Genomic DNA, 24,978 nt, shown 5'->3' on the forward strand with positions numbered 1-24,978 from the left:
GTGGGGGGGGGGGATGTATCCATGATTGTTTATGTTAATGAGAGTGTGGGGAGTGAGTTGGAGGGCGGGGTGGGGTGGGGTGGGCTGCTTTTAACCATGTAAAGCACTTTGTGCTACATTTCTGTATGAAAAGTGCTTTATAAATAAAGATTGATTGATTGATAAAGAACTTTAAGGTCACCAAATCACACGACATTCATGCTCATGAGTGTATGTAAACATTTGACCACAAATATATATTGATATTTGATATAAAATTTGTTTATAACTAGAATTATGAAATAATTACTTTTATCATTATCTTTCACATGATATATATTTTCTACCCCAAATTTAAACCCTCTGCATTTTTGTATGTTTTTTGTTCTGATCAATGACTGTAGAAAAAAAGTCATTGTGCTTTAAAATATTCATTTGGACTGCAGATACCAAAATGCATTTCTGTTTTCCGGTATGTTTGAACTGCCTTCAGAATAAAATTAAGTTTTAAAACATTTCTAATAAGGAATTTTCACTGTTTCTTCCATAGCTTTTCCATGAACAGCAACAATTTAAAAAATGAAAAGATTACACATCATAAGACGTATGGAATATCTGTATGTTTATTATTATTATTAATTGTGGTGATAGTAATTCGTAGTATTATTTATTTTGAAGGGTCATACCGGAAGTTAACTTGATTTTGCCGGCTAGCTGTATTATGGCGGTGATAGGAGGAAACTAGATGATGTCTTTTATTTTGCAATGATTTATAGCTTTTGCATTCCCGTCCAGATTATAATATAGAGATATAAACGTGTTACTTCCGTATTAGTTTTAGTTTCTACGCATAGACACGAAGCTTGTTTGGAAAATCCGAGCGTTTCGCTTGCTGCTTGCTTTGCTAGTGTGCTCCTTGAGAAGTTTAGACATGTGCACACAGACGAAGGCGGCTGCTCTCATGGCCAACATACCGCAGGCAGACATCGACCCTTCCGGGGTATTTAAGTACGTCTTGATCCGTGTTCATAGCCGAGAGGAGGGGGACGACTCGGAGGTGGATATAGTCCGAGGATACGGCTGGGCTGAGTACCACGGTGAGTAAGGACAACGCTCAGAGGGCTCTGTTTTAAGCGTAAAATACACCTCCATCTGCACCTGAACGCACCAGAGATGTACCCCCGAGGTCAAACAAACAAACAGATGACCCAGCTTTGCTTCTGTCCTAATACTGACTCATCTCGAGGATCTGTCCCTCCCTCTACCCCTACCCTCGCCATACCTACAGACTGTATATAAAAGATGGACATAAACAGTTGCCCTCCCAGTGGCTGTTTTGTTGTGGCCATAGTCAGAATTCATCTAAGGCTTTAACAACCTGTCATTAAAAACATGGCCGCAGGTCATTGCACAACATGGATAGCATGCTGTTAATTAACATACGCTTGATCAGCATCACTTGTGAGATATATTGTTTGTTTTTAATGATGATTGGACAGTGCATTGCTCTGAATTGTAGGACAGCATTATTCCCTGTCCTTTCATGAAGGACAGTGACCAGTGTATCTCCTGCTAAATGAGATGATAAAGGGAGGGACCATGTTGCAAATAATAATATTACTTATACCCAGCTAGAGCTGGGCGATAGAACGATAACGATATGTATTGCGAAATAACTTTTTCTCGATAGAAAAATTAAACTATTGCGATAGGCCTCATCTCTCTTGTCCTCTTAAAAAAAAAAAAAAAACAGCCAATCCAAATTAAGTAGCGCAGAGCCGAACCAATCACAGCCGCAGCGTCACGTCACGTGACTTGTTACGTACAGCACAAGTGCCAAGGCGCACATGTGTATTTGTTTTTGCAGCCGGGCTGCCCAGGTAATGAAGGAAATGAGTTTGCCGACTAGAGAAAAATCAACCGAGAGCGTGAGCGAAGGTTACCGAAGAAAAAACCGATGATGGTTCCAATGCCGGAGAGCTTATCGAACGGAAGGGCCATAGAAGTTCCGTAGTGTGAAGGTATTTCGGCTATTTCAAGTCTGACAAAAAACAGAGTAGCGCGCACTGTAAATTGTGCCGAAAGCAAGTTTGGAAATACAATAAACCGGTGCATGCTCAATCTCTGACTGAAAGCAATAATTCGTCATTCGGCTTTTGTCAGACTAAAGTAACTGTTAAAACTGTTTGAAAAGCTAAGCTATACAACAAGGAGAGATTGAGAATTTCCTTTTAGTTCTCAGTTTATTATTTGATATTGACAAAAGTTAGTCAATTTTGTCTGTTCTTCTGTAAAATGAACTAAGATTTATTTTTAGAATTAAAATTTTGTTTTTAAGTGGAATTGACAATTTAGTAGTCTGTTTTGTTTGTTCTATTTTGAAACTTAAATGCTTTAGCGGCTGCCTTTTGTGTAGTTTGCAATATTTGCCTTTATTTATCTGAAACTGAAGTCTCATGTTCCTTAAGTACATTTACCCTGTTAAACTTATTATGGGAAATAAATATTTAAATCAAAACAAGCTGCAGATTATTTCACATTTTACTTGTGAGCAACGGCACATTTAAATCTTACAAATATAGTTATTTGGCTTATATCGTGATATATATCGTTATCGCCTGAAATGAAAAAAACATATCGTGATATGAAAAAATATTATATATCACCCAGCTTAATTAACCCCACAGAGTTGGGACTGGCAAAAGAGGGAACCCAAATACGTTCATATAAACACAGTTATGCTGTTGTCACAAGACACACTCTAACAATTATGCCCATTGATGATGAGGTCAGAGATTGGTCTTCAGTAAAAGATTTTCATCTCATTTCTCAAGTGGTGTTTTAAAAAATTAATTATTTTGAGTTTCATAATAATTTGAATCTGCCTCCCCGTAGTTTCCTGTTCTACCTCCGCATATAACCAACATTAGGATGTGTCTAGGTGTCCACAGGTGTGCACACATGATTTCTTCCCTGAACTTATGTTCACTTTGAAATCTGTGTGTGTGTGTGTGTGTGTGTGTGTGTGTGTGTGTGTGTGTGTGTGTGTACGGGTTCGTACTATCCTGGTGGGGACCAAAATCTGACTTTTACTATCCTGGTGGGGACTTTCTGCACCGTGGGGACCAAAATCCAGGTCCCCTCGGGGTTGAAAGCAATTTTCACACTCAAAATGTGGTTTTACTGTCAGGGTTACAATTAGGTTATGGTTAGGTTTAGGGTAAGGGTTAGGGTTAGGCATTCATTTTTAATGGTTAGGGTTAGGGTAAGGGGCTAGGGAAAGCATTATGTCAATGGGATGTCCCCACGAGGATAGCAAACCAGACATGTGTGTGTGTGTGTGAGAGAGAGAGAGAGAGAGAATGAAGCAATGACTCTGATCCATCATAAGGAAAGATAAGTTTTTGTCAGTGCAAAACAGGGTATAGTAAATGCAAGAGAGACAGGTGAGATATTTTAAAAGGGAAAAAACAGACAAACTGGACCATATACCAGAGCTATAGGTGTACGGTAAATAGGTAAAGCAGTCAATCATCTCCCTTCATCTCACCCTATCCCCAGCATCCTCCTCTGTCCCATCAACCCTCTGCATGTCGATGTGCGGGGAGTTTGCTATTATCGCCCCGGCTAGCTTTCGAGCTGGTGGGTAACAGACGTCTCTGAAAACATCGGAGCACTTTTGCAAATATGTGGTGTCTTGATAAACCGAGCAGATATTTGAAGTTTACACAGCTACATTCTCACCTGAAAATATCTTAAAAGTTTATTTTGTGACCCAGAAAGAGTAATAAGAGTAATATTAAAACTAAAAGGAGGACGCATTTGTCGGCTGCATTCGGAGTCTACGAATTTGGACAGCCTTCGGCACATCGCTGTGACGTAATCCGTCTACAAATGCGGCCTCAGGAGGATGAATTTGGACACCCCCTATATCCCTGTCCCATCCTGATCACGCCAAAAAAAATCTTAACATCTTCAATTTTGCTACTTCCAGCTAGGCCTCCCCTATTTTTTATTTTTTTTTTAAGTTTTGTTTTTTGTTTTTTGCTACTTCACTCAATCCTATCAATCAATCAATTTATTTATAAGCACATTTAAAAACAACACAGGTTGACCAAAGTGCTGTACGTAGTAAAAAAGTAAAAAGCATCACTCTGTGTTCCACCCTCTTCTTAATGTCTACCACAGCCATTCCAATCCTTTTTGCATATCCACCACCATCTATCTTTCAACATTTCTCTCCTTAACACCTTATCGCCTCTGTTCCTGCATGTCCACGGAAGTCTACTTTAATATCCACTCACCCCCTCCTTCATAATCACGCCTTCAATTTCCAGCTTCAAACTCATAATCCTGTCTGACAGTCTTCACCTCCACAACACTCTTCATATACTCTTGTCAAGATTACCTCTACTCTATTTTACTTCATATCTACACCATAGTAGAACTATTTGGACCCACCTCCAATGCTTCTGGCCTCGCTTCCGTTCCAGCTGTTTTTCTGCACACACAATATATCTACTAATCTTCCCCCATTCATACCACGAAATGCTCTCTGTTTACCAGACAGTTTCTACACTTAAAGTCCCTGCTCTCTCCTTCACACTCCTAATTTTCCTTCAGTCTCGCTGCCTCCTAACATGTCTCCCTCCTTTCCTTTTCCTTTGTCTTTGGCCAACACAAGGCAAAGTTTCAGCACAGTTTCTAAGGTCAGCCTGTTGGCCAGCAGCACCATTTTTACTTCTTTTTTTGTGAGGGTAATATCTTATCTACTACTACTCTAAATTGCTATTCTAATATAAATATGTATAATTTATATGGATTTCTTTCTATTCAATAAAATTCATAATATAAATATTAAATGGACAAAGTAAAATGTATAGACTTTGTTTGTTCCTATTACCCAGTTATTAGTAAGTACATTAAGCAAACACTACTAAGAAATGAACAAAGAATTTCTGTGTGGCTCAAGCACACGACCACAATATGCTCAAATATCCCTCATGCCAGAGATAAAGTGTGGCCTAGAGAATCCGCATTTCCCCAACCAGTCTAAAGATCTGTAAACTTTATGTATGGATCTGCCCCTATCCCCTACCCAACCTCCACCTTTCCTCCGCTTTGTCTCTTTTATATTGTGGAGGAGGAATTATCACCACCTCCAGCCTGTCGTTGATAGCTCTGTGCAGGCCATACATTAAGGCATCACCATGCCTGCGCTTTCTCCTCAGGCTCCACAGCTTTTCACTTTTTCACAGTTTTGACCTTTTCTCCTCCCTGTGAGCTGCATGATGGGCTTGTTTTGCTCCTTGGTTCTATAGGGCATGCAAAGACACTGTTTTACATCTAATGTACATTTTACATGTCTGTGCACTCATTGACCGACTGCCTCATTTTGGTTTTGGAATTTTGTAATGAAGGGATGTTTATGTAATCCGTTGGTGCTTATTATGTAGTATTAGTACACAATATGGAGCGGCACAAAATATTATAAACACTGTATAATAACAGGCAGCCTTCAGAATAACCGCAGACTTTATGAATGCAATAATGATGGCTTTGCATTTAGTAATGACAGGTCTGTGCTGCTCTCTGCTGGACAGCACTGAAAGCACAGTACATGCAATTTTATTTAACAGCTGACCAACCTCATGAAACTCAATGAACACTGTATGGACACATCCACATACCAAGCAGGCATTTGAAATTATAAATAAAACTCCAGTTACAAACTCCAAGTCACCAAGCTAATTTTCTAAGGCAATAATTCATACTTTGATGTAGAAAATATTCCAAAAGTACTTTGTTTCTGAGTTGTATCCATCCTTTTCCCAGCTGACATCTATGAGAAGGTAGCAGAGGAGCTGGAAAGGGACGGGCACTTGGACTGTGAGTGTATAGGAGGAGGGAGAATCAAACATGACCCCCAGGCCAAGAAGATCCATGTCTACGGATACTCCATGGTGGGTGGATTCTGATCTGTAAATACTGAGAAAGTATGAATACAATAATGGGGGTTTTTTCAGTGGTTTAAATCAAATGTTATTTCATCTTTCTGATGAAACACTGATGTGTCTTTTTTGATCACAGGGATTCGGAAGAGCAAACCATGCAGTGACCACTGAGAAACTCAAGGTTCGGTATCCAGACTCTGAGGTGACCTGGGATAATGAAGGCTACTGAAATGAACTTTAAACAGCTTCTACTTGATTCCCTGTAACCCTGGACTGATGTATTTTTTTTGTAACCCTTCGTTATCAGGCTAAACACATTTAGGATTTTTCTTTTTATTAATACAACAGCTTTAAGTTTTCACCTTCCTTCCTTGTGTAAAACATAACAGCTTTTCGTAGTGTAGCTAATAATTTAATGAATGTAATTTGTCATGTGGAAACATTTTAAATAAATGACTGCCTGCGCTGGCTTTGCAGATTACCGCCCTCTCCTTCACTGACTCGTTTTAGAGTCATGATCCCTCATAAATTTCTTTGGAAATTAAAGTTACAAAGCAAACCTTACAAAGTTTTGATGTGAGGTTTTATTGTGAAATGTGTGCTTATATTATGTGCCTCTTTGCTGCAGAGCAGAAAAATGACAACACCCCATCTCTTTGCTTATCTTACTTTTTACAGCAGCTATGGTCCAGATTCCAGCATGCTGTAAACTGTTGATTAAAATGGGCACAGTTGCTAGATAAAAGTAAATGAACTTGATGTTCCTGATTACTACCATTGTGCTGAAGTATTCTGAAATGATTCTGACATTCTGGTTGATATACGATCCAATATTTATAATATATATCCAAAAATCCAATACTCTGATATATCAGCTGATATTTACCCAGTGTGCGTAGCACAGGTATTTCTCTTGATTTCTGACAGGTTTACAAAATGACTTGCATTTTTTTTAAGCAATATAACTGAAAATAAGTGACTGAGATCATAAGTTCATCAGGAACATATTCACTGAGGTCAGGTCAGATTTAACAAGCCAATTTTCCCATAGACTTCCATAAGCCTGGAAGTGTTTGCAACCAAGGCTATTGCCATCTGTTGGCTTTTTAATTATCAGATATATGCTAATTAGTGCTTGTAGAGACTAATAAAATACTAGAATTTCATTCAACAAAACTGAAGAATAAACGTCTTGGATAAGTTGTATCACACAGAAAGACACATTATTAGTCAGATTATTCCATTAAAATGGTTCAAAATGGGCCAACACCACAAACACAATGGAGATGAGCTCAGTGACTCAGTAGGGAGTTTAGGCAGTTGGCAGTTCTCAATCAACTGCAAATTTCTCTAAAGCCATGACCTAACAGAATTGAGGGTTTGTTTGTTTTTTTTTAAATTAAGCATGTCATACTTTATGGCTTTATGGGGGAAAACTGTTTACAAAATGAACACTGAATAAGACTTAAACTAGTGACTGAGGCCATAAACTTATCAGGAATATGTTTACTGCGCTCATAAAGCAGGTGAACTAAAGCAAGGTTGCCCCTTGCTGCCATAACAAACAATACTGGTTTAATGCTGTTCCACACTGGCTTCCATTTTCAGATTTGGAAACTATGTATAACTTTTCTATACAGCATATGATCCACAGCATATTTATGCCAGGACAGAAACCTGACAACACATTTTTTTCTCTACATATGTTCAAAAAGTACCTGAAACACAATTCACAATGTATAACGTGTTAGAAAATACATATTAATAATCAGTAAAGATAACTGTGGATAAAAATGCATTCAAATATTTAATTTAAAATACAGACAGTCATGTAAAAAAAGAAAAGAAAAAGACATTTTTCACAGGACTCTAATGCAGTTCTGTGAAGGACTAAGTATATCCTTACGGCTTCCATGGTAAGTAGCAGCTAGGTGCTCCTAATCTGATGCAGCTGATTAATTGATCATCACTAAGTGTGAGTATCTCTTCCAAGAAGATTTAGCATTTTCCCGGTTGGAGCTTTCAAGTGTTAACACAGCGCCACGTTCTTCCCAAGAGTGGGCACCTCAGTAAATTCGACCCAAGGTCAGACCGTGCAACGCTCAGAGAAATATAAAACAAACCCAACAGCTACAACTTAGACTCTACAGACCTCAGTTAACATGTTAAATGTAACAACTGTAAAAAGAACATGTACAATACTTTATACCAACTGCCACTCATGGTGGTGGAGGGGTGATGATTTGGGCTTGTTTCAGAGCCACAGGATCCGGGCACCTTTCCTGTCACTGAGTCAACCGCGAGCGCCTTTAAATACCAATGGATTCTAGAGTCAAATGTGAAGCCATCTGTCCAACAGGTAAAGCTTAGCTGAGACTGGCTCATGCAACAGGACAGTGATCCCATCACAGCAGAAAATCTACAACAGAATGGCTGAAAAAAAGGGTGTTGCAATGGCCCGGTCAAAGTCCAGACTTCAACCTAATTGAAATAGTTCTCCAAGGGACTGCACAGAATGAAAACTATGAAAACATATTACACTGAGCTGTATTTCGTCACCCTGTATTTATACATGTGTAATGACCATAAAGTTGAATCCTAATCCTAAAACCTTAATTTCACACGAATGTAGTTCAACCCCCGGACCTTCAACAGAAGCCAAAATGAGGCATTTCTGATTCCTCTGGTATGTCGCAGTAATGATATCTCTTTAAAAAAAAACAACAACTTTAACACAAATGCAGTGTTATAAACTGTGAATTTCACCTATTAATAAAGACAAAGATAAATTAATCTACTGAGGTAATGATGTTGGAGTAATGCATGCGTGACTTAAAGCAGGATGCTGCCCATGTTTCTATCTTAAATACCTATGCAGCATGACTGAGGTAAGCTAAAATCACTTCCGTAAACTGCCAAGTAAATGAGCAATGTCCAGACATCCGCCATCGTTTGTAGGAAATTATTTTATAATTGTTGGCTGCTGTTGCATGATGGGTGATTTTAAAGTCCAACTGTTATCTCTCATGCACAGAGAAGAGGTCAGAGTCAACAATAAAGTCTCTGCAGGTTGTCGGCAAACCTTCAGATTGATGTGGTGCAAGAAGGGAGAAAAAGAAGATGTTTCATGTGAGGAGCTCAGCGCTCATTCTGCTATGGGCTCTGCAGTGGGGTAAGAAAACATTCAGTTAGATTTTAATTATGTGCAGCAATAATGGTGCTAACTATTCTAAACTGAACTTGTGCAGCCCTGCTACACATACATTGAAATAATGTCTTGACAAGTCAGTTGATTTTGGATTTTTTTAATCAAGCCACAGTCAGTAAAAAACTAAAAAATTAGTATTTGATAAAGAAGCCACAAGCAGTTGAAAAATTTTCTCTTTCATCTCAGTCTCAGATGTATAACTGTTGCTGCTATGGAGGTTTTTGCTATCTTTGGGAATTTAGGCAACCTGGCATTTGTTTTCCATCTGATAATTAAAGATCCACAATGGTATATGTTAAGACAGAACATATAATTAACCTTAATATTTAATATCACAAATATAAAGGATAAAGAAATGCTCAATGTGCTTTTGAGTAGTCAGAGACGTTTGGTTGGACAGATGCCTTCAGTGGATGGTGTCACCCTGATTACTTCTCTTCGGTCTTTGAGCCTGGTGGCGTTAGATGGGTTGTAAACCTTTGAGTCATGAGTCATGAGAGAGTTTGGGCCTGAGTCACACACCCAGAAGCAAAGATGGAAAATATTTGAGTATTTTCAATCTTTGGGTGGAAGATATTTGCATATTTACTTCAGCTCTGACAGGTTAAGGCTTCTGCTAATAACCTGTTGTCTTTTAATAGGAAAGGCTACAGTTATTTTTTGCAGTCCATAGTGATCATTGGTCTGATTTTTGACCATCTCATACACCCTTGATCAGCAGGTGTAATTTCACAGGACAAAAGAAAAAAAATTGAACTCCAGACTGGAGTGATGAGCAAGGCTGTGGTAAGTTTTAAAAATGTAATTTAGTCCCATCTATAATCTGATTTTTTTTTTTTTTTTTTTTTTTTTTTTTTGGTGCTATTTCTTGTCAGATTTGTCTCAAAAACGGGAAAATGCTTCAGTGCTGAATATGCTGAATATGATTAGCATCACCCATAGATTTGACTTGACTATATCAATGTGATCATGTTACATGATCATTATGGTCTCATTAAGCTGCTCTGTCATTAAGCTTCTGTGTTTTATTGACATTCTGAAAGGGGAATTTTAACTAATTTTGAGATGCTGGTCACTTATGTTCAAATAAAACAATCATCATATTTAAGATAAAAATTAAAAGACCCTGATTTTGCATCTGTGGCATCTGCTTGCTACAGGAAAACTTAGCGGTTTCTAAGGTTTGGTCACAATTTCTAGATTTTATACCTACACAGCAGGAAAATTTTACTCCAAATTATGGTAGGGTAAATAGTTTTCTTAGTGGAAGACCTCTCCTGCAATACACAGTATTATAACAATTGAATGTTCTGTCACCCCTGTGAAAGGCTACAATGGAAAGGGGTTTGTGTGTGACTTTGAGGATGAAGGAATGTGTGGATGGGCCGACACGTCGCCCAGTGCACAATACAAATGGGAGAGACATCAGAGAGGGGAAACGGTGCCTGACAGTGGACCATCCACGGATTACACCACCGGCACAGCCATAGGTATTGTACAGTCTTTTTTATTGTCATGTTTATAGTCAAAGCTGTATTATTGCAAGTATTTTGGAAAGTCATCCTGCATTAAACTGGAATGGTAATAACTTAAAATTTTCTAATCAATATGTCTTTTTACAAAGGTTGGTTCATGGGAGTCAGTGCAGTGAATGAAGACTTGCTCCATACTGCAGTTTTAATCTCTCCAGAGATTAATCAGTCTTCAACAACGTGTCGCCTTCGCTTCAGATACTTCCTGTGGGACTCGGGTAATGACGGCAAATAACTGCATGTCATATATTTAGATAACCAGGTTTTTTTCTCTCTGTCTCTCTCTGTTAGTCCTGTTTTTGGTCATAACAAGCCCTAACCTTTAAAAATGTATAATGTTTCTTTAACGATCTTTAAAGATAAAATGTATTTTCCCTGCAGCTGTCGTGCTAATGAATACTTTAATGTTTACTTTTTACTGTAGGTAACACCGGCCTGGGCTCTACACCCTTGTGGGCATCTGTCCTCTACCCAGGTGGTGAAGAGGCTGTTGTTTGGCGTCCTGAGGCCTCCAGTGTTCGTGCCTGGAGGGAAGCTCTCATCTTTCTGGGCCGCATTCCCTCAACTTTTCAAATCCGTCTTCACTCACTGCGATCAGTGGGACAAAGAGGAGATGTGGCCATAGACCAGCTGGAGTTTCTAGACTGTGCTCTTCCCTGTAAGCCCCTCAAAAGATCTCATTTGTCCCTGCCTTTTTTCAAGTCATTGCAGAGTGTTTTACAATCAATTAATTCCAGTAAACTGATTCATAAGTGATAGTTTTTTATTTTCTCTTGATCATCAGCACCAGTCCCCGGGGGAAACTGTTCAGCAGGGATGGTGAAGTGTAACAACGAGGCCTGTGTGGAGGAGCGCCATCTCTGTGATGGCAGCGATGACTGTGGTGATGGATCTGATGAGCTCAACTGCAGTGAGAAATCTAATTTCACCTGAATCCCATAATAAATATGTAGGAATATTTTAGTCACAATACAAAGTAATAAAATTGGTGGGGAAAACAGACTTATTGTTCACAAAAAGTTCAATCAAATAAAAAAAAATGTCTGCAAATGTCACTGGAAGTATGTCCAGACAAAGCTATAGTCCCAGTCGACACGCCGGTGTGTAAAAGCGTGTTTTATTAAGAGTGTAGCACCACCATGTATTTTGATCAATGTGCTAAAACCACTTTTGTAGTCCTCACCGTCAGCTGACCTAACCAAAAATGTCATCATCATATCATCAGTGAATGACACGCTGCTCTTCGCTCTTGAATGGGACACCTGTGCACAGGGTCCTTTGTCCCTTTTAGCAGAAGTGACATAGAGTAATAGGCCTGTGCAATTAATACAAATTAAAACGTAATTACAATTATAATTTCAAGCATGTGTGAAAATATTGCTAAGATGCATTTGTTTTTTCTATGGCACTTCTTTGTTTATTGTTATCAAGTTAAAACTCCAAACTCAGTCTCCAACAGTGTATGGCAGGTTTAGTTCAGATTGGAAGACAGACTGACTTTTGTCAACAGGAATAATAAAACTTGGTTAAAATAATAAAACTGACAAGGAACAACAAATCCAAATCCATTGTCAGTACGATTTAAAATAATCATGAGTGCCTTGGGTTGCAAAAAGAAGATGTGTTATTATATAAGGCAGTGGAAAAGCGGTTCTTGTGTATTTTGCTCAGTTGCCTCAGAATAAACATTCCTGTAGAAGCGACTCATATCAATATCATCTTTTAGCTTTTGTAAGAAATGCTTAAATCAGAATGAATCATCTTACATTAAATATCTTTGTCAAAAGGAGCTTTTTATTGGTAAGGACCAAACTGTCTTCATGTTAATATTTTAAGCAAAATTACTCCAACAAAGTGCTGCGACTGGAATGGCTGCCATGTTTTCCAGTAACAAAAAACCTGATTTTGTACTCAGTACTTTGTAAAACAGAGTTTGCTTGAAGGAGATTGCTTGTGATCGAGAGGCAACACAGGTATTGGGCAAAGATCGGTTTATATTTTTAAATAATATTTATAAACCAGGTTTAAGGCTTTAAAAAAAGGTGCCATGATGAATGGACATGATGGACAGTACACTTTATGATGATGACTATTTGTTCTGTCTTTGTTTGTTGCGTCCCCAGCTGAATATAATTCCTGTGACTTTGAGGAAGACCTGTGCATTTGGGACCTAAGGTCATTTTCATCATTGAAATGGGTAAGGACAAATCAGACACAGATCACCAACACGGATCCTCTGAAAGGACCAGGCAGAGATCATTCTAGTAACTCAGCATCAGGTATGATATTTCAGACAAATCAGAAGACCCTTTTGTATTTTGCTACTGAAGCTATGCTATTACTCCTTACTGCTAGTATTTGAAGTGCTTTTGTATTAGAAATAAAAGGCAAATTTAAAAAAAATACTATGTCATTGTTTTTATTTCAGGTCACTTTCTCTATGTTACGGTCCCTGATGAGGGTCTCAAAAGTGACTGGGCCTCCTTCCAAAGTCGCTCTCTTGAACCCACCAACAGTTCACAGCCTTGCAAGGTGAGTCCAAAACTGATGCCTTCGTTCTTCAGCGGCTTTTACTTTTACTGTTTCACAGTAGTCTGAAACATTCAAATGCTTTGAAAAGGTAAAAATGTGGAAAATGTTATTCACAAATTGAATTAACAATCACATAAGGGTTATTGTTTTTTTAAGAGTATACTTTCTTATTTAAAAAAAAGGGGGAGGAGGGGGGCAGGGATAGCTCAGTAGGTAGAGTGGTGGCCCCATGATCGGAAGGTCGGTGGTTCGAATCCACTGAACGGCTACCCTGAGGTACCCCTGAGCAAGGTACCGTCCCTACACACTGCTCACCGAGCGCCCAATGGCTGCCCACTGCTTCACTGAGTGAATGGGTTAAATGCAGAGAGGAATTTCCCCACAGGGATCAATAAAGTACACTTTCTTTCTTTTCTTTCTTTCTTAAATTGCTGGAGAGAAAAGCATTTTTTCATCCCTCATCTTTAAATTAACATTGTTAATAATAATTTGAATTTAAAACCTAATTTCATGAGTTTACTGTACCTGCCTGTTGTAGATGGTGATGTACACTCACCAGTTTGGGCCGAGGTCGGGGGGTTTGACGGTGTTGGTTGCAGATAAATATATCTACCCAGTGTGGGAAAGAGGTGGCTCTCTAGGTGATCTCTGGGTAAAGGCAGAGGTGGAGATTGTCACCAACGTCACTTTCCAGGTAAGTGCCTCTCACAGGTGAATTAATAACCGTAATAGGGAAGCTGGGCTTCACCCATTCCAACTCTAAAATAGGGATATTGATGGGTTAGGACTACGAATCTTAAAAAAAAAAACCCTGAATAGCAAAGAAGTTATTACATAAGGTAAAGATCAGTAAAATTAGGTTTTTATAAGTAAGTAAAGTTTACAGAATCGTTTAAGTCTGGCCACAGAAATTCATGTAGCTCGGAGGTGCGATGATTTTATAAGAGATGATTCATCCAAGCCACTACAGTAATCTATGTAATGTAAAAATAAATATATGTGTCGATTGTATTTATACAGCCAAGACAATTCTCACAAGTCCAACTGTTATATGTTCATCTTCAAAAAAATTAAATGTATGATATATCAGCCACCATTATTCTTTTTGAATAAACCTGGAACAAAGTTCAAAGAGAGCATGCAATACTTTTTTTTAATACAACAACTTTATGTTACTGCAGGTACATTAATGCTGAAAAGTTGAGTCACTGTTTTTGAAAGCAAAGCACATCTTTTTTAATCTTGCATTATATTAACTTAGTGAAATACCAATGATTAATGGTTTACATAGGCCTGTTTTTTAGTGTTCCAGTGGCATGTTGTGTTCGCTAATGCTTGGTCGTTATGTTAAAAGGCTGACTAGATATTAGACAAACCATTTTCCTTTTATATTAGCACAGCTGAGGGCTGTTGTCGAGTGTCTGAATCATCAAACTGTGTGGGTTTGATAATAATCTCAAAACGGCCAAAAATTGACCAAAAAAGTACAATTCTGCAAATTAAAAGCAGCTAAATGCGATTTCAAAAAACAAATTCTGATGCATGAAAATTTCACACAACAGTGTGCACTACTACCGTCACATAACAACACAAACTTGCTCCTATTGATGGATTGAATTTTGAAATAATTCAGAGGGAAGTTGATGTTGTGAAGGCAACAGTGGTTAAATTTTAACTTTAAGCTTAAATAATTAAAATATGAGGGGTTTTTTTAAAAAATTATCATTATCTTTTTACCTTTTCACATATACTTTAATTTACTTTAACGGAAATGATGGTGATTATTCAGTTCAGTTCAATTCCATGTAATATACCACCAAAAGCCGCTTTATATCATAATGTAAAGACCCTGCAATACTGGGTCTCCATGTACCTATGTAATTAATGCATAAAAATCCATATATGTATATATATTTATTATTGTTCTGTTAATATATATAAGAAATATATCATAATATAATATATTTAAAAAATAACATTTAAATGTAAACATTTAAAATGAATATAACATTGCCTAAAAAGCAAACAACAACATTTTATAGATCGCGTTAAACCAAAGCTTCTCAGCTCTAGCGTACAGCTTCTATATGCGCATAAATAATCGAAAATCAAAATTTTCTGACTTTAAAATAAAAAACATTTGAGATCTGAATGTAATACTCAATAGAAAGAAAAGAACAGTTTACAGGCGACAAATGAAGAATAAAAGAAAAGAAAACATCTCTTTTAATTTGAGTTTACATGACTACTAAATGTAATTTAGTATTTTTGTACTCACAAAATTCAAAAAATCCAGCAGCTTGGGAATAAGCGATTTAGTTGTTGTTGGGGTTTTGGGGGGGGGGGGTTACCTCTTTTATAGTGTAATTGATGAGAATTTTAGTTGAAATATAAAATAGCTAATCTGCTCTTTTGTATTATTTTCTCCCTATAGATCCTGATTATGGCAGCAATCAGAAACTTTGCATATGGAGGTATCGCGATTGACAGCATTGTTTTGTCTCCCGAATGCCGCTTATCAACCGGTAAGCTTCTTAATTGTCTTAACTTTGAGAAAAAAAACATCTGCAGGGAATAAGTATAAACATCTTCTGCCGTTGAATGAGTCTTGCTCATGTTCTTCTCTTCCATAGAAAATAGTTCTGTTGAAACACTCCCTAAACCCCCTAAAAATCCATGTGCTGAACCAGATAAGTTGTGTGATTTTCATATTGACTGTGAAGGAGCAGAGGATGAAGCTAAATGTGGTGAGTGTATTCATCCTGTTTATTCGGTTTGACTTTTTAAAAATGGTCTGCAAAGTTTTAAATAATTATAAGACTTTTGATTTTATGAAATGAAATGTAAGTGATGACGAATCCAGCAGGGTGTTCCTAAACTTAACTAAACTCTATTAATAATAGCTATTTTATTTCAAGAAGAAGGTTAATATACTTAAAATAGTCTGCTGGTAAATAACTCCTATTAGAATAACTTGTATTTTACACAATTTCATTGCTAATTTTCAAAAAGAAATTAAGTAGGTTGTGTTTGTTGTTTTGGTTGCTCCTAAACTTTACAAGTCATGTCTCATGCATGGAACATGTAATATAGAAGATTATTGCTGGTTATGGTTGCATTTTTAATCACTGCTGTTAACTGCTGTTTCTTCAAAAACCTCTTCTGCAGGTGATTTCTCTTACTCTCAGGGCAGCTCTGGGTGGACTGACACCAGTCTTGGGAGTCAAGGTTGGGTACTATATCAAAATTCCACAGCCCAAGGTACAGACAGCTCTTTCTGGTATTCATTTATTTATTTGTTTATTGCTAATTTCATAGTACAATTTATTCCCATGTGTCTATTTTCATCTGTCAGAGGAGTTTCTGTATGTAGCCAAAGCTCCAGGCCAGCAGCTGACTGAAGCCCAAACACGGACCCCCCTCCTAGGCCCCACTGGTCCCGTTTGTAGCATGAGCTTTGATTATGCACTAACTGGGAAACCCAGTTATATTGGTAAGTTGTTGCCCTGCAAATCTTTTTATTCTTTCCAGAACACAAACTTGGTACATTGTAAATAACCCCGGTTACATCTTTCTGCTGCAGGTGATCTGTCCGTCAGAGTGATCGACAGCTCAATGGGCACGGGGCCTAAATTGTGGGAGTTTAATGGGAAGACTGGACCAGAGGCAGAGGATTGGCAACATGCTGACATACTCATTGGATTCAGGAAAAATCGATTCCAGGTCAGCTTAACTTTAGTCTTGCTGCTCAGGTATTTATCATTTTGCTCAACTAAAGAGATACAACTCCTCTTCTCATTGGCTGACTCTCATAAACAGAAAATTTGAATAGTAGCTGGGTGGGGCTTCTGTGCCACTTTAATGATATCAGCTTTCAGTGAGGTCATCATACAAAGCCCGAGATTAAACATGACCTCATTATTTAAAATTTTTACCTTGTTTAACATGAGCGTCCATCGCTGTAATAGTACATATGACATAAGCTATATTATTATATTTTTAACTTCAGTCTGAAAACTATAGTCAAAAGAAAAGAGAGTTTTGGGAGGTTTAAACAACACACTCTATAGGAAATTTGCCAATGGCACATTCAGAGGAAGTATAAGCTGAACCATCTGCTCATGGATTTGAGATCAGCTGATCTGACACAACTGATGTTGAGTTTCACTTTGTGGCTTGACTAAGCTAATGCTATGCTATTTGTTTTTCTGTAACACAAAATCAAACAATGAAACAGTTAAAATATTATTTGACTCATTAGACCTCTTTGTTTTATCTTCACCAGCTTGCTTTTGAAGCTCACGCTAAGAAACTTTGTCAGTGCTCCAAGATTAAAGTGAAAAATGTCCAATTTAGTGACTGTCATGTTGACTATTATCCATTTTCTCCAACAGGTAACTTTAATATCTACTTATAATTGACATAATTTATGATGCTCAGTTTAAAATTTTCCAGTAAATTGTCTAGTACTTGCTTAAACCAACCAGTTTTTTGTGTGTTTGCCCAGGATTGTCATGTAACTTTGAAGAAGGACTGTGTGGATGGTATCAGGACAGCAGCGACAACTTTGACTGGACAATGCTCAGTGGGATGGACCATACTATCAGTGTTGGTAAGCTCATTTGATTTCAAATAAATTAATCTAGCATTTTATACAGGCTTTTAATCAGGGAGCATCTCAGATGTACATACTTTTGTATCCTTTCCACAGATTCACTCTCTCTATTAGAAAACCCCCAGTGTGGTTTGGTGCAGGTGTAATGCTCTTAACTGCTGTCAGTAATGATTGTTACACATTTTGGTCCTTGTTAACTGATTTTTTTCAGCTGACATTTAGGATGTTATTCATGTCACAAAGCTGAGAGATGTTTCTTTGCTATAAAGTCCTTTCAGTCCCTGTCGATAAATGATGGAAAGCACAGTAAAAGTACTTTGTATTAATTTTGAATAGTTGCCATAAATATAATACAAGTTTGAAAGTGAAGATACTAATTTTGCTAAGCATTATGTGACTGGTATTATACTGTGTCAGTGTCTGATGTTGGCCTGTCTGTCTGTTGATGTTCAGGCAGAAGCCTTGTCGTGGACATGAGGAGTCCATACCTGCACGGTTTGTTTGGACACTTAATTTCCTTTCCACAGTCACCGGGTCCTAAAGATTACTGCCTTTACTTCTTCTACAAAGTCTATGGGCCAAATGCAGGTGATGATAATTTGACTAAAATAATTTAATATATGTAAATTTAGAATGAAAGATTGTTTCTTCAGTAAAAAAAAAAAAGAAAAACAAACCTTTAACTAGAAATCTCTGATAATTTTCTTCCAGGTACTCTGAATGTGAAGCTAATAGATAACAAAGGTTTTGAGATGGTCCTGTGGACCCACAGTGGAGCTCGTGGAAATGTTTGGCATGAAGCACAATGCCCAGTACCGCACCAGATCTCAAAATTTCATGTATGTAATAACTGCACACAGCACCAGTGAAATTACTAAACCAAGGAAATCCATCCTTTTTTCTTCAGCACTTATCCAACTAAGGGTCATGGGGTACTGTAGCCTATCCCAGCTGACACAAAGTGAAACTGATTTTAAACAAATGGTTTGAGTTTTTGGAGAAACTTTACCCACTTGTGGTAAAACAAAACATCATTGCAGCTTTAAGGAAGTAGATGCCCTTCACGGGTAGACCTATCCTGCCTGCAGCTGGTTTAAAATGCAGCACTGACACTTTTTGCTTTTATGAAGAATAAAGACCACATCTCCCTTTAACTCATCACTGAGTACAAGTGAAGTGCAGAAATTATTTTGGTCAATTTTTTAACAGCTGAACCTCTCTTCACCTCCAAAGATCTTAAATATGTATAATGACCCACAGTTTTTCTTTATCATTTTTACCATGATGCCATACCCACTTATGCCAGCTTTCTGTCTTATGTTTGTATTTTTTGTTGCTTGTGCATGTTTTTATTAATTTACTTCTGTCTGCTTATTTATGCTTATGTTTCATCTGAAACATAGATATCAAGTTTCTGTCAATGACATTGCCCAGTATTTGTTGTTTTAAAATCACCTGTACACATTAATTAACTTGGCATGTTCAGAAAAAAAAAACAACAGAAAATAGGAATAGTTAATAACATCTTCCTTCTCTTCCAATTAATCAACAGCTGATGTTTGAAGCCGTTCGCTCTGGCTATGATGGACTCATTGCCATTGATGATGTGACATTCTTGGAGGGTCCCTGTACCAACCCAAGGATGTGTTCCTTTGAAGGCCAACAGTGTGGGTACACCAGCTCTAGTAAAGTTCAGTGGCTCCACCGCAGCGGATACACGTCCACATCAAATGGGCCCAAATTTGATCACACCCTGGAGACTGAACAGGGTGAGAAACACCCCTGCTGTTTAACATTAGAATATACATGCAGGAGAATCAGAAATTGAGAATTGTGTTCATACGCTGTATGGTCTATATCCAGGTTTCTACATGGTTGTTAACACTGGAGCAAGCATCCTTCCCTCAGGTAGCACCGCAGTCCTCACCTCATCTGTTCACCAAGGAACTACCCGTACTGAGTGTCTAAATTTCTGGTATCACATGGGAGGAGTGAATCCAGGTGAGGCGGCTTCTCACAGGAAAACACAGACACACACATAAAGTTAAACTAATGAAGTGTGTCCCATAGGTTCTCTTACAGTGTATATGAAGCCTGTGAAGGGAGACAGGGTCAAGATATTTACAAGCAACCTGAATCAAGGAGATGTGTGGCGTCATGGCTATGGCAATATTTCGAGCTCCCTTGAGGACTGGCAGGTAAGTGTGAACGCAGACTTATCCGTCACATAAAATAAACTACTCATTTAATAAACTAATTAATCTAAAAATATCAACATGTGTGAATTCAATTTTCAGTAGTCTGCCTGAGTCACTCACACTCTCCACTCTCTCTATACTGTGTAAAAGTTTCGAGCCATCTCACTGTCATCTCATCAGCAAAGAACCAATTTTAGTTTGCATTTCTAGACACATCATTTGTTCCACTTTCTTTAGCTGAATAACACATAGCACACATAACGCAGTTTGAAAGGCATAAAATAGTCACTTTACACCAACAAAGTGATTCCCATAATGCCATTAGCTGAAAACTTGGCAACTTTGGCATGGTGTGCACTATGCACTTAAAAAATCTGAGGAAACCAGATAAGTATCTACAGCAGGTGTATCTGTGAGCTATGAACTTAATTAATAGGGAAAAAATCATTATCTGATTGGCAACAGCTTCATTTTTCAGCATGCTAATGATCCCAAACACACTGTCAATGCAGTAAAAGCATATCTGTGTCATGACGCTGTGTGTGGCAGGCAGGTTAGGACCCAAATGTAGGACTGAACTTCTGGAAAATACAAAAAACTAAATCTAAGTAACTTAGCTGACCGGTTCTCCTAGAAACATACTCACACATACTCATCACTGCAGGCACTGAACAAACGGGACACGCAGCAAGAGGGAGATCATCACAAGGAGCACAAAAAGACACAGACAATATATATACATGAAGGAATCAGGGCAGAGAGGAAACACCTGGGGAACACGGCTGGATTATAATCTAACTAACAAGACAGGGGAACAAACACATGACTGACTAAACAGAGAGAGAGCGAGGGACACATTGAAAATATATAACTACAGAGACATGACTATACATGGGGCATGGAACAGAGGGGAGGCTTGACAACAGAAATGTAAAGACTAGATAAGAAAACTAAGGTGACCTAAGAATACAAATGTTAAACAGAAGGCTAACAACTATAATAACCAAAACAAGGAACAGAATCTTAACCTCAGAATATTAAATAAACCAAAATCAAAAGTCCAAACACAGAAACAATGGGTCACAGACCCATGACCATGACAATCTGGATAGAAAAACACACAGTGGAACACTATCAATCATGGTTCAACCTCCCTAAAACCAGGACCTCAGCATTTCTGAAGCAATGTGGGATCATTTTGACAGAGAATTTGGAGAAAAACAAAGGCAGATAGCCAATCCAAGAAATAACTTTTAATTTCCTTCAAGATGCCTGGAGAACTATCCCTGAAAACTACTTAAAGAAATTACTGAGGGTCTGTGTGGAAGAATAAAGGTGGTCATATCAAATAATGGCTTTCAATTAGAATTCTACAAATTCTGTTTTTGTGTTGTACAGTGAATCTCCAGGCAACTACTTCAGGTTTTCATAGCAAAAAACAAAGAAACGAGTGGTGCCTCAAGACTTTTGCACAGTAGCTTTTGCTCTAAGGACTTTGTGCCCGCTGTTCAAAGCAAGCTTATTTTGTGGTAATTTTCTTCTGCAGTTGGAATTTGAGGTTGTCGGAGCTGGAGGGAAAGACACTTGCATTGCAATCGATGACATCTTTCTTTCACATTATCCCTGTGAAAATCAAGGTTTGTACTGACATGCCTCATCAAGATTGAAATCACTACAGATTTCAAGACTGCAGAAAAAGCAGCACGTAGCTCTATGTATTTTTCTCTAGATACCTTTCCTTATGGGCTTTAACCAAGGATCCCGCTAAGACTTTAAGACTACAGTAAAAATTACTTAAAAATATTACATTCTTTAGACATATTTTTGTTTGTCTTCCATTTTGTGCTGTATATTTGAAATTGTGGCTTCAATGTGTCTGTATTACTCTGTGGTTACACTGTGCTCAGTTGGAACAGGTTTTTTTAAGTCTATCTGAGGCTGGATGATGCTCTTAAAGGCTAGAGAAGTCTTTTACTCACCACTGGCCACAGGCCAAAGAAAATAATGCATGCATTTAGTGTTGCACTCCTGTGGTGAGTGAAACCACAGTTGCTTACAGTACCACCTAGAGAAGGTGTAAGCCAATTTGCACTGGTGTATTTTTATGTCTTTAACCTACTAAAATAAAGGCCTTATATTAGTTTTCAAAAACTACTCCGAGTACATGACTACCTCCTCTATAATATTTTATCCTACTCAATATTGCACAATTATAGTGTAATATTTATTTTATTAGATTCCCCAGGTTCCAAGTGTAGTATGGAGAGAGGCATGTGCAGCTGGAGCAACACTCAAAACATGACCATAGACAAACTAGACTGGGAGCTGACGAGTGCGGAGATGGAACATCACTACCCAATCCCATTTGACGACCACACTCTGGGCACAGAAAAAGGTAAAACCAGAGAGAAACAAACAACTAGACAGCTGGCAGATGCTGCAAAGTCACACTTCTTATCTTCTTTTTCTAAACACACTTCTTTTCTTTTCTGCCAGGTCACTTCCTGTTCTTTCCAAGCAGCAATCGGACAGAAGTGAGTCAAAACGCTCTACTGCTGAGCCCTCACCTGCCCCCTACTAAGGGCACCTGCCTGAAGTTCTGGGTCTATAAAAGCCAGTCGTGTAAGAAAGAAAAAACATATTCAATTTATGTCAGTTTTGAATGCATTTACCTGTAAATATTTTTAACCTTTTTTATGAATGACTTCAGCGGACTGCCAGCTAAAAGTATGGAGACTCTCCGAAGGTCGTTTCAACCCGCTGGCTGAGACCGAACTTGTTGGACTGTGGAAACGTTTTGACATTGACATCACATCTACTGAGGAATACCAGGTCAGGCTCACATTTATAACAAATGGCTGAATACACTTAGCGACTTGTTGTTGTATGTAAGCATATACGACCTACTGCAATCTCTGCTGTCATCTTACTTTTCCTGTAAACAGATTGTTTTTGAAGGCGTCAAAGGTACAGCAGGTGTGGTAGCTCTGGATGACATCGAATACACCATCGGGATCAACTGCGCTAACAAAGTCACAGATCCAATAAAACGTATGAGCAGAACTCCCAGATTTCTATTCAAACTATTATAGACTGTATTAGAGGTTTTTAATGTTTCTGCATAATGTGCATGCTCAGATTCAGTGCTGAGAAATTTAAAAAGAGGCAGTTTTCATTGAGACCTAATGTGTCCACCACCCCTGCAGACTGCAGTAAATATGTTTTTTTGTGACATTTCTGCACACTGCTTCTGCATTTTGGCTTTTTTTGGTCAATAAAATGAATAAATACCTAAGATAATAATAATAAATAAGATCTGCTAAAAAAAAAAAAAAACAGGTTTTTGTTTTAATGCCCTGACATGTAAAACCTTTTAATTAAAAGAGGCTGTACTTTGTTTTTCATGAGCAGCAGTCACTGTCAAGATGCTTTTTAAAAAAAATTTAAATTTCCTAACTGACAAAGTGAATTTAGAACTAATATGCTTTTAATAATGTTCAGTTTTTCAGCACTTTAATTTTTTTAACCGTTCAACCATTTGACTGAATTTCTAACTACAATGTAAAGTTTGGCTTCACTACATTAATGAGACAAATACTAAATGTTTCCCATCTGTGCTGCAGCCTCCCCAAACCGAGACAATGCAGGAGGGATCGCGGCATCTGTGATTGTGGTCCTTCTGCTCATCGGCACGTTGGTCGGCCTGCTGGTTTTCTACCTGCGAACACGACAGACATCACCTTCCTCATTTGTTGCTGGTTTCGCTAATGAGTCTTATGACACAGACCTCACAGTGAGTAAATCTGACATTCAGACCCTTAAGAACACTAGTCAAAAAGCAAAAGGACAAAAGCGTATATAATGTCTCTGTGAGTATTTAATATGACATTTGCTGTTTGATTTCCAATCCCTATAAGAGGCAGCTTTATAGACTTTTCTGCCACCAGACGGTAGAAATAAACTCCAGAATACTTCATATAAACTAGCACTTAAACACCAGAGACAAAGTAACATGGTACCTGTTGAAGTCCTATCTGTCGCCACCTGTTGAATCTCTCATTCATACATTTTCTTACCAAAGTGCTGATTCACTGGGTTTTGGCTTCAGAGGCTGTCCATGAACATAAAATTATTTTTTGGCTTCTTTATTTCGTGTTTGAATTTCATAAATATGTTAATAAATCATGAAATGAATGGTCAAAATAACGGAAAAATAGAAGTTATCTTTCATGTAGCAGTTTATCCAAAATTGACATTTTCACTTCACAACAGTCTGACCTTTTTATGTTTTTGCAGGTCTCTTGTAACACCAGAGAAATGGAGGTGGAATGAGACTCAAGGTACAAAGGTTCTGCCACCCAAAGGTGGTTTTGTTGAAAAAAGGTGATATCACAGCAGGAGAACTACTTGTGTCACCCATACATCACACACACAATATGCAAGCATAGCTCACACACTGACCAACCAATCTAAGCCTAATTGGTGAAGATACCTCAGATCAGATGTGACTCTGTGGATGGAAAGAAGACAAAAGGAGAAGGTCTAATGTGTTTTGGATGAAAATGAACTTTCTCTAAATCAAGACTGGGCACAGCCCATGAATGACAGAAATGGCTGTAAGTAGATCCTTTTAGGTGTCTCAGAAACCTCAAACAGTTATAAGTTAATTTTAAGTGCAAGCAGCAGAAAGATTTCAGTATTTTAAGCCCCCTTTTTTATCTTCTAAAATGGGCACTCCTCCTATTTTAGATAAAATAATTTGCTAGTTGTGGGAATAAATACTCAGCATATGGAAAAGTAATATAACTTTGTCAGTTCATAAGTTTTTTTCCCCGCTTCAGCCTAGAGACTACATGTTTATAACAGAATAACTGGGCCACTGGAGTTTGAAACTATGAGAGTTTATCAGAACCCTTGAGTTGCAATATGTAAGTGGAGTCCAACTCATATTAGGGACTTA

General features: G+C 38.0%; 2 protein-coding genes across 2 annotated transcripts; both read left to right on the forward strand.

Annotated features, from left to right (window-relative positions):
- Positions 1–674: 674 nt before the first annotated feature.
- On the forward strand, positions 675–6,477 carry phpt1 (phosphohistidine phosphatase 1). The gene is made up of 3 exons (XM_063480852.1): positions 675–1,076; positions 5,815–5,942; positions 6,070–6,477. Exons 1-3 carry the CDS (start codon positions 911–913, stop codon positions 6,160–6,162), a joined length of 387 nt encoding a protein of 128 aa, XP_063336922.1. The 5' UTR covers positions 675–910; the 3' UTR covers positions 6,163–6,477.
- Positions 6,478–9,053: 2,576 nt separating this feature from the next.
- mamdc4 (MAM domain containing 4) lies at positions 9,054–24,350 on the forward strand. Its single transcript, XM_063480302.1, has 27 exons — positions 9,054–9,105; positions 10,470–10,631; positions 10,766–10,891; positions 11,098–11,331; positions 11,458–11,583; positions 12,797–12,952; positions 13,102–13,205; positions 13,744–13,899; positions 15,640–15,730; positions 15,839–15,952; positions 16,374–16,466; positions 16,561–16,698; positions 16,789–16,928; positions 17,491–17,599; positions 17,713–17,817; positions 18,274–18,408; positions 18,532–18,659; positions 19,373–19,589; positions 19,684–19,821; positions 19,891–20,018; positions 21,565–21,655; positions 22,264–22,413; positions 22,515–22,640; positions 22,729–22,850; positions 22,964–23,069; positions 23,642–23,811; positions 24,315–24,350. Exons 1-27 carry the CDS (start codon positions 9,054–9,056, stop codon positions 24,348–24,350), a joined length of 3,453 nt encoding a protein of 1,150 aa, XP_063336372.1.
- Positions 24,351–24,978: the final 628 nt, after the last annotated feature.

Source organism: Pelmatolapia mariae, linkage group LG7, assembly GCF_036321145.2.
Source record: "Pelmatolapia mariae isolate MD_Pm_ZW linkage group LG7, Pm_UMD_F_2, whole genome shotgun sequence".
Classification (NCBI taxonomy): domain Eukaryota; kingdom Metazoa; phylum Chordata; class Actinopteri; order Cichliformes; family Cichlidae; genus Pelmatolapia; species Pelmatolapia mariae.

What these genes read in the sequence shown, in the direction of transcription:
- phpt1 (XM_063480852.1), top strand. Translation starts at nt 911, where the DNA reads ATGTGCACACAGACGAAGGCGGCTGCTCTCATGGCCAACATACCGCAG. An exon ending in CGGCTGGGCTGAGTACCACG is followed by an intron (nt 1,077 to 5,814) that starts GTGAGTAAGGAC and finishes TCCTTTTCCCAG; the next exon opens with CTGACATCTATGAGAAGGTA. An exon ending in ATGTCTACGGATACTCCATG is followed by an intron (nt 5,943 to 6,069) that starts GTGGGTGGATTC and finishes TTTTGATCACAG; the next exon opens with GGATTCGGAAGAGCAAACCA.
- mamdc4 (XM_063480302.1), top strand. Translation starts at nt 9,054, where the DNA reads ATGTTTCATGTGAGGAGCTCAGCGCTCATTCTGCTATGGGCTCTGCAG. An exon ending in TCAGGAAAAATCGATTCCAG is followed by an intron (nt 16,929 to 17,490) that starts GTCAGCTTAACT and finishes TATCTTCACCAG; the next exon opens with CTTGCTTTTGAAGCTCACGC. An exon ending in AGTCACAGATCCAATAAAAC is followed by an intron (nt 23,070 to 23,641) that starts GTATGAGCAGAA and finishes TCTGTGCTGCAG; the next exon opens with CCTCCCCAAACCGAGACAAT.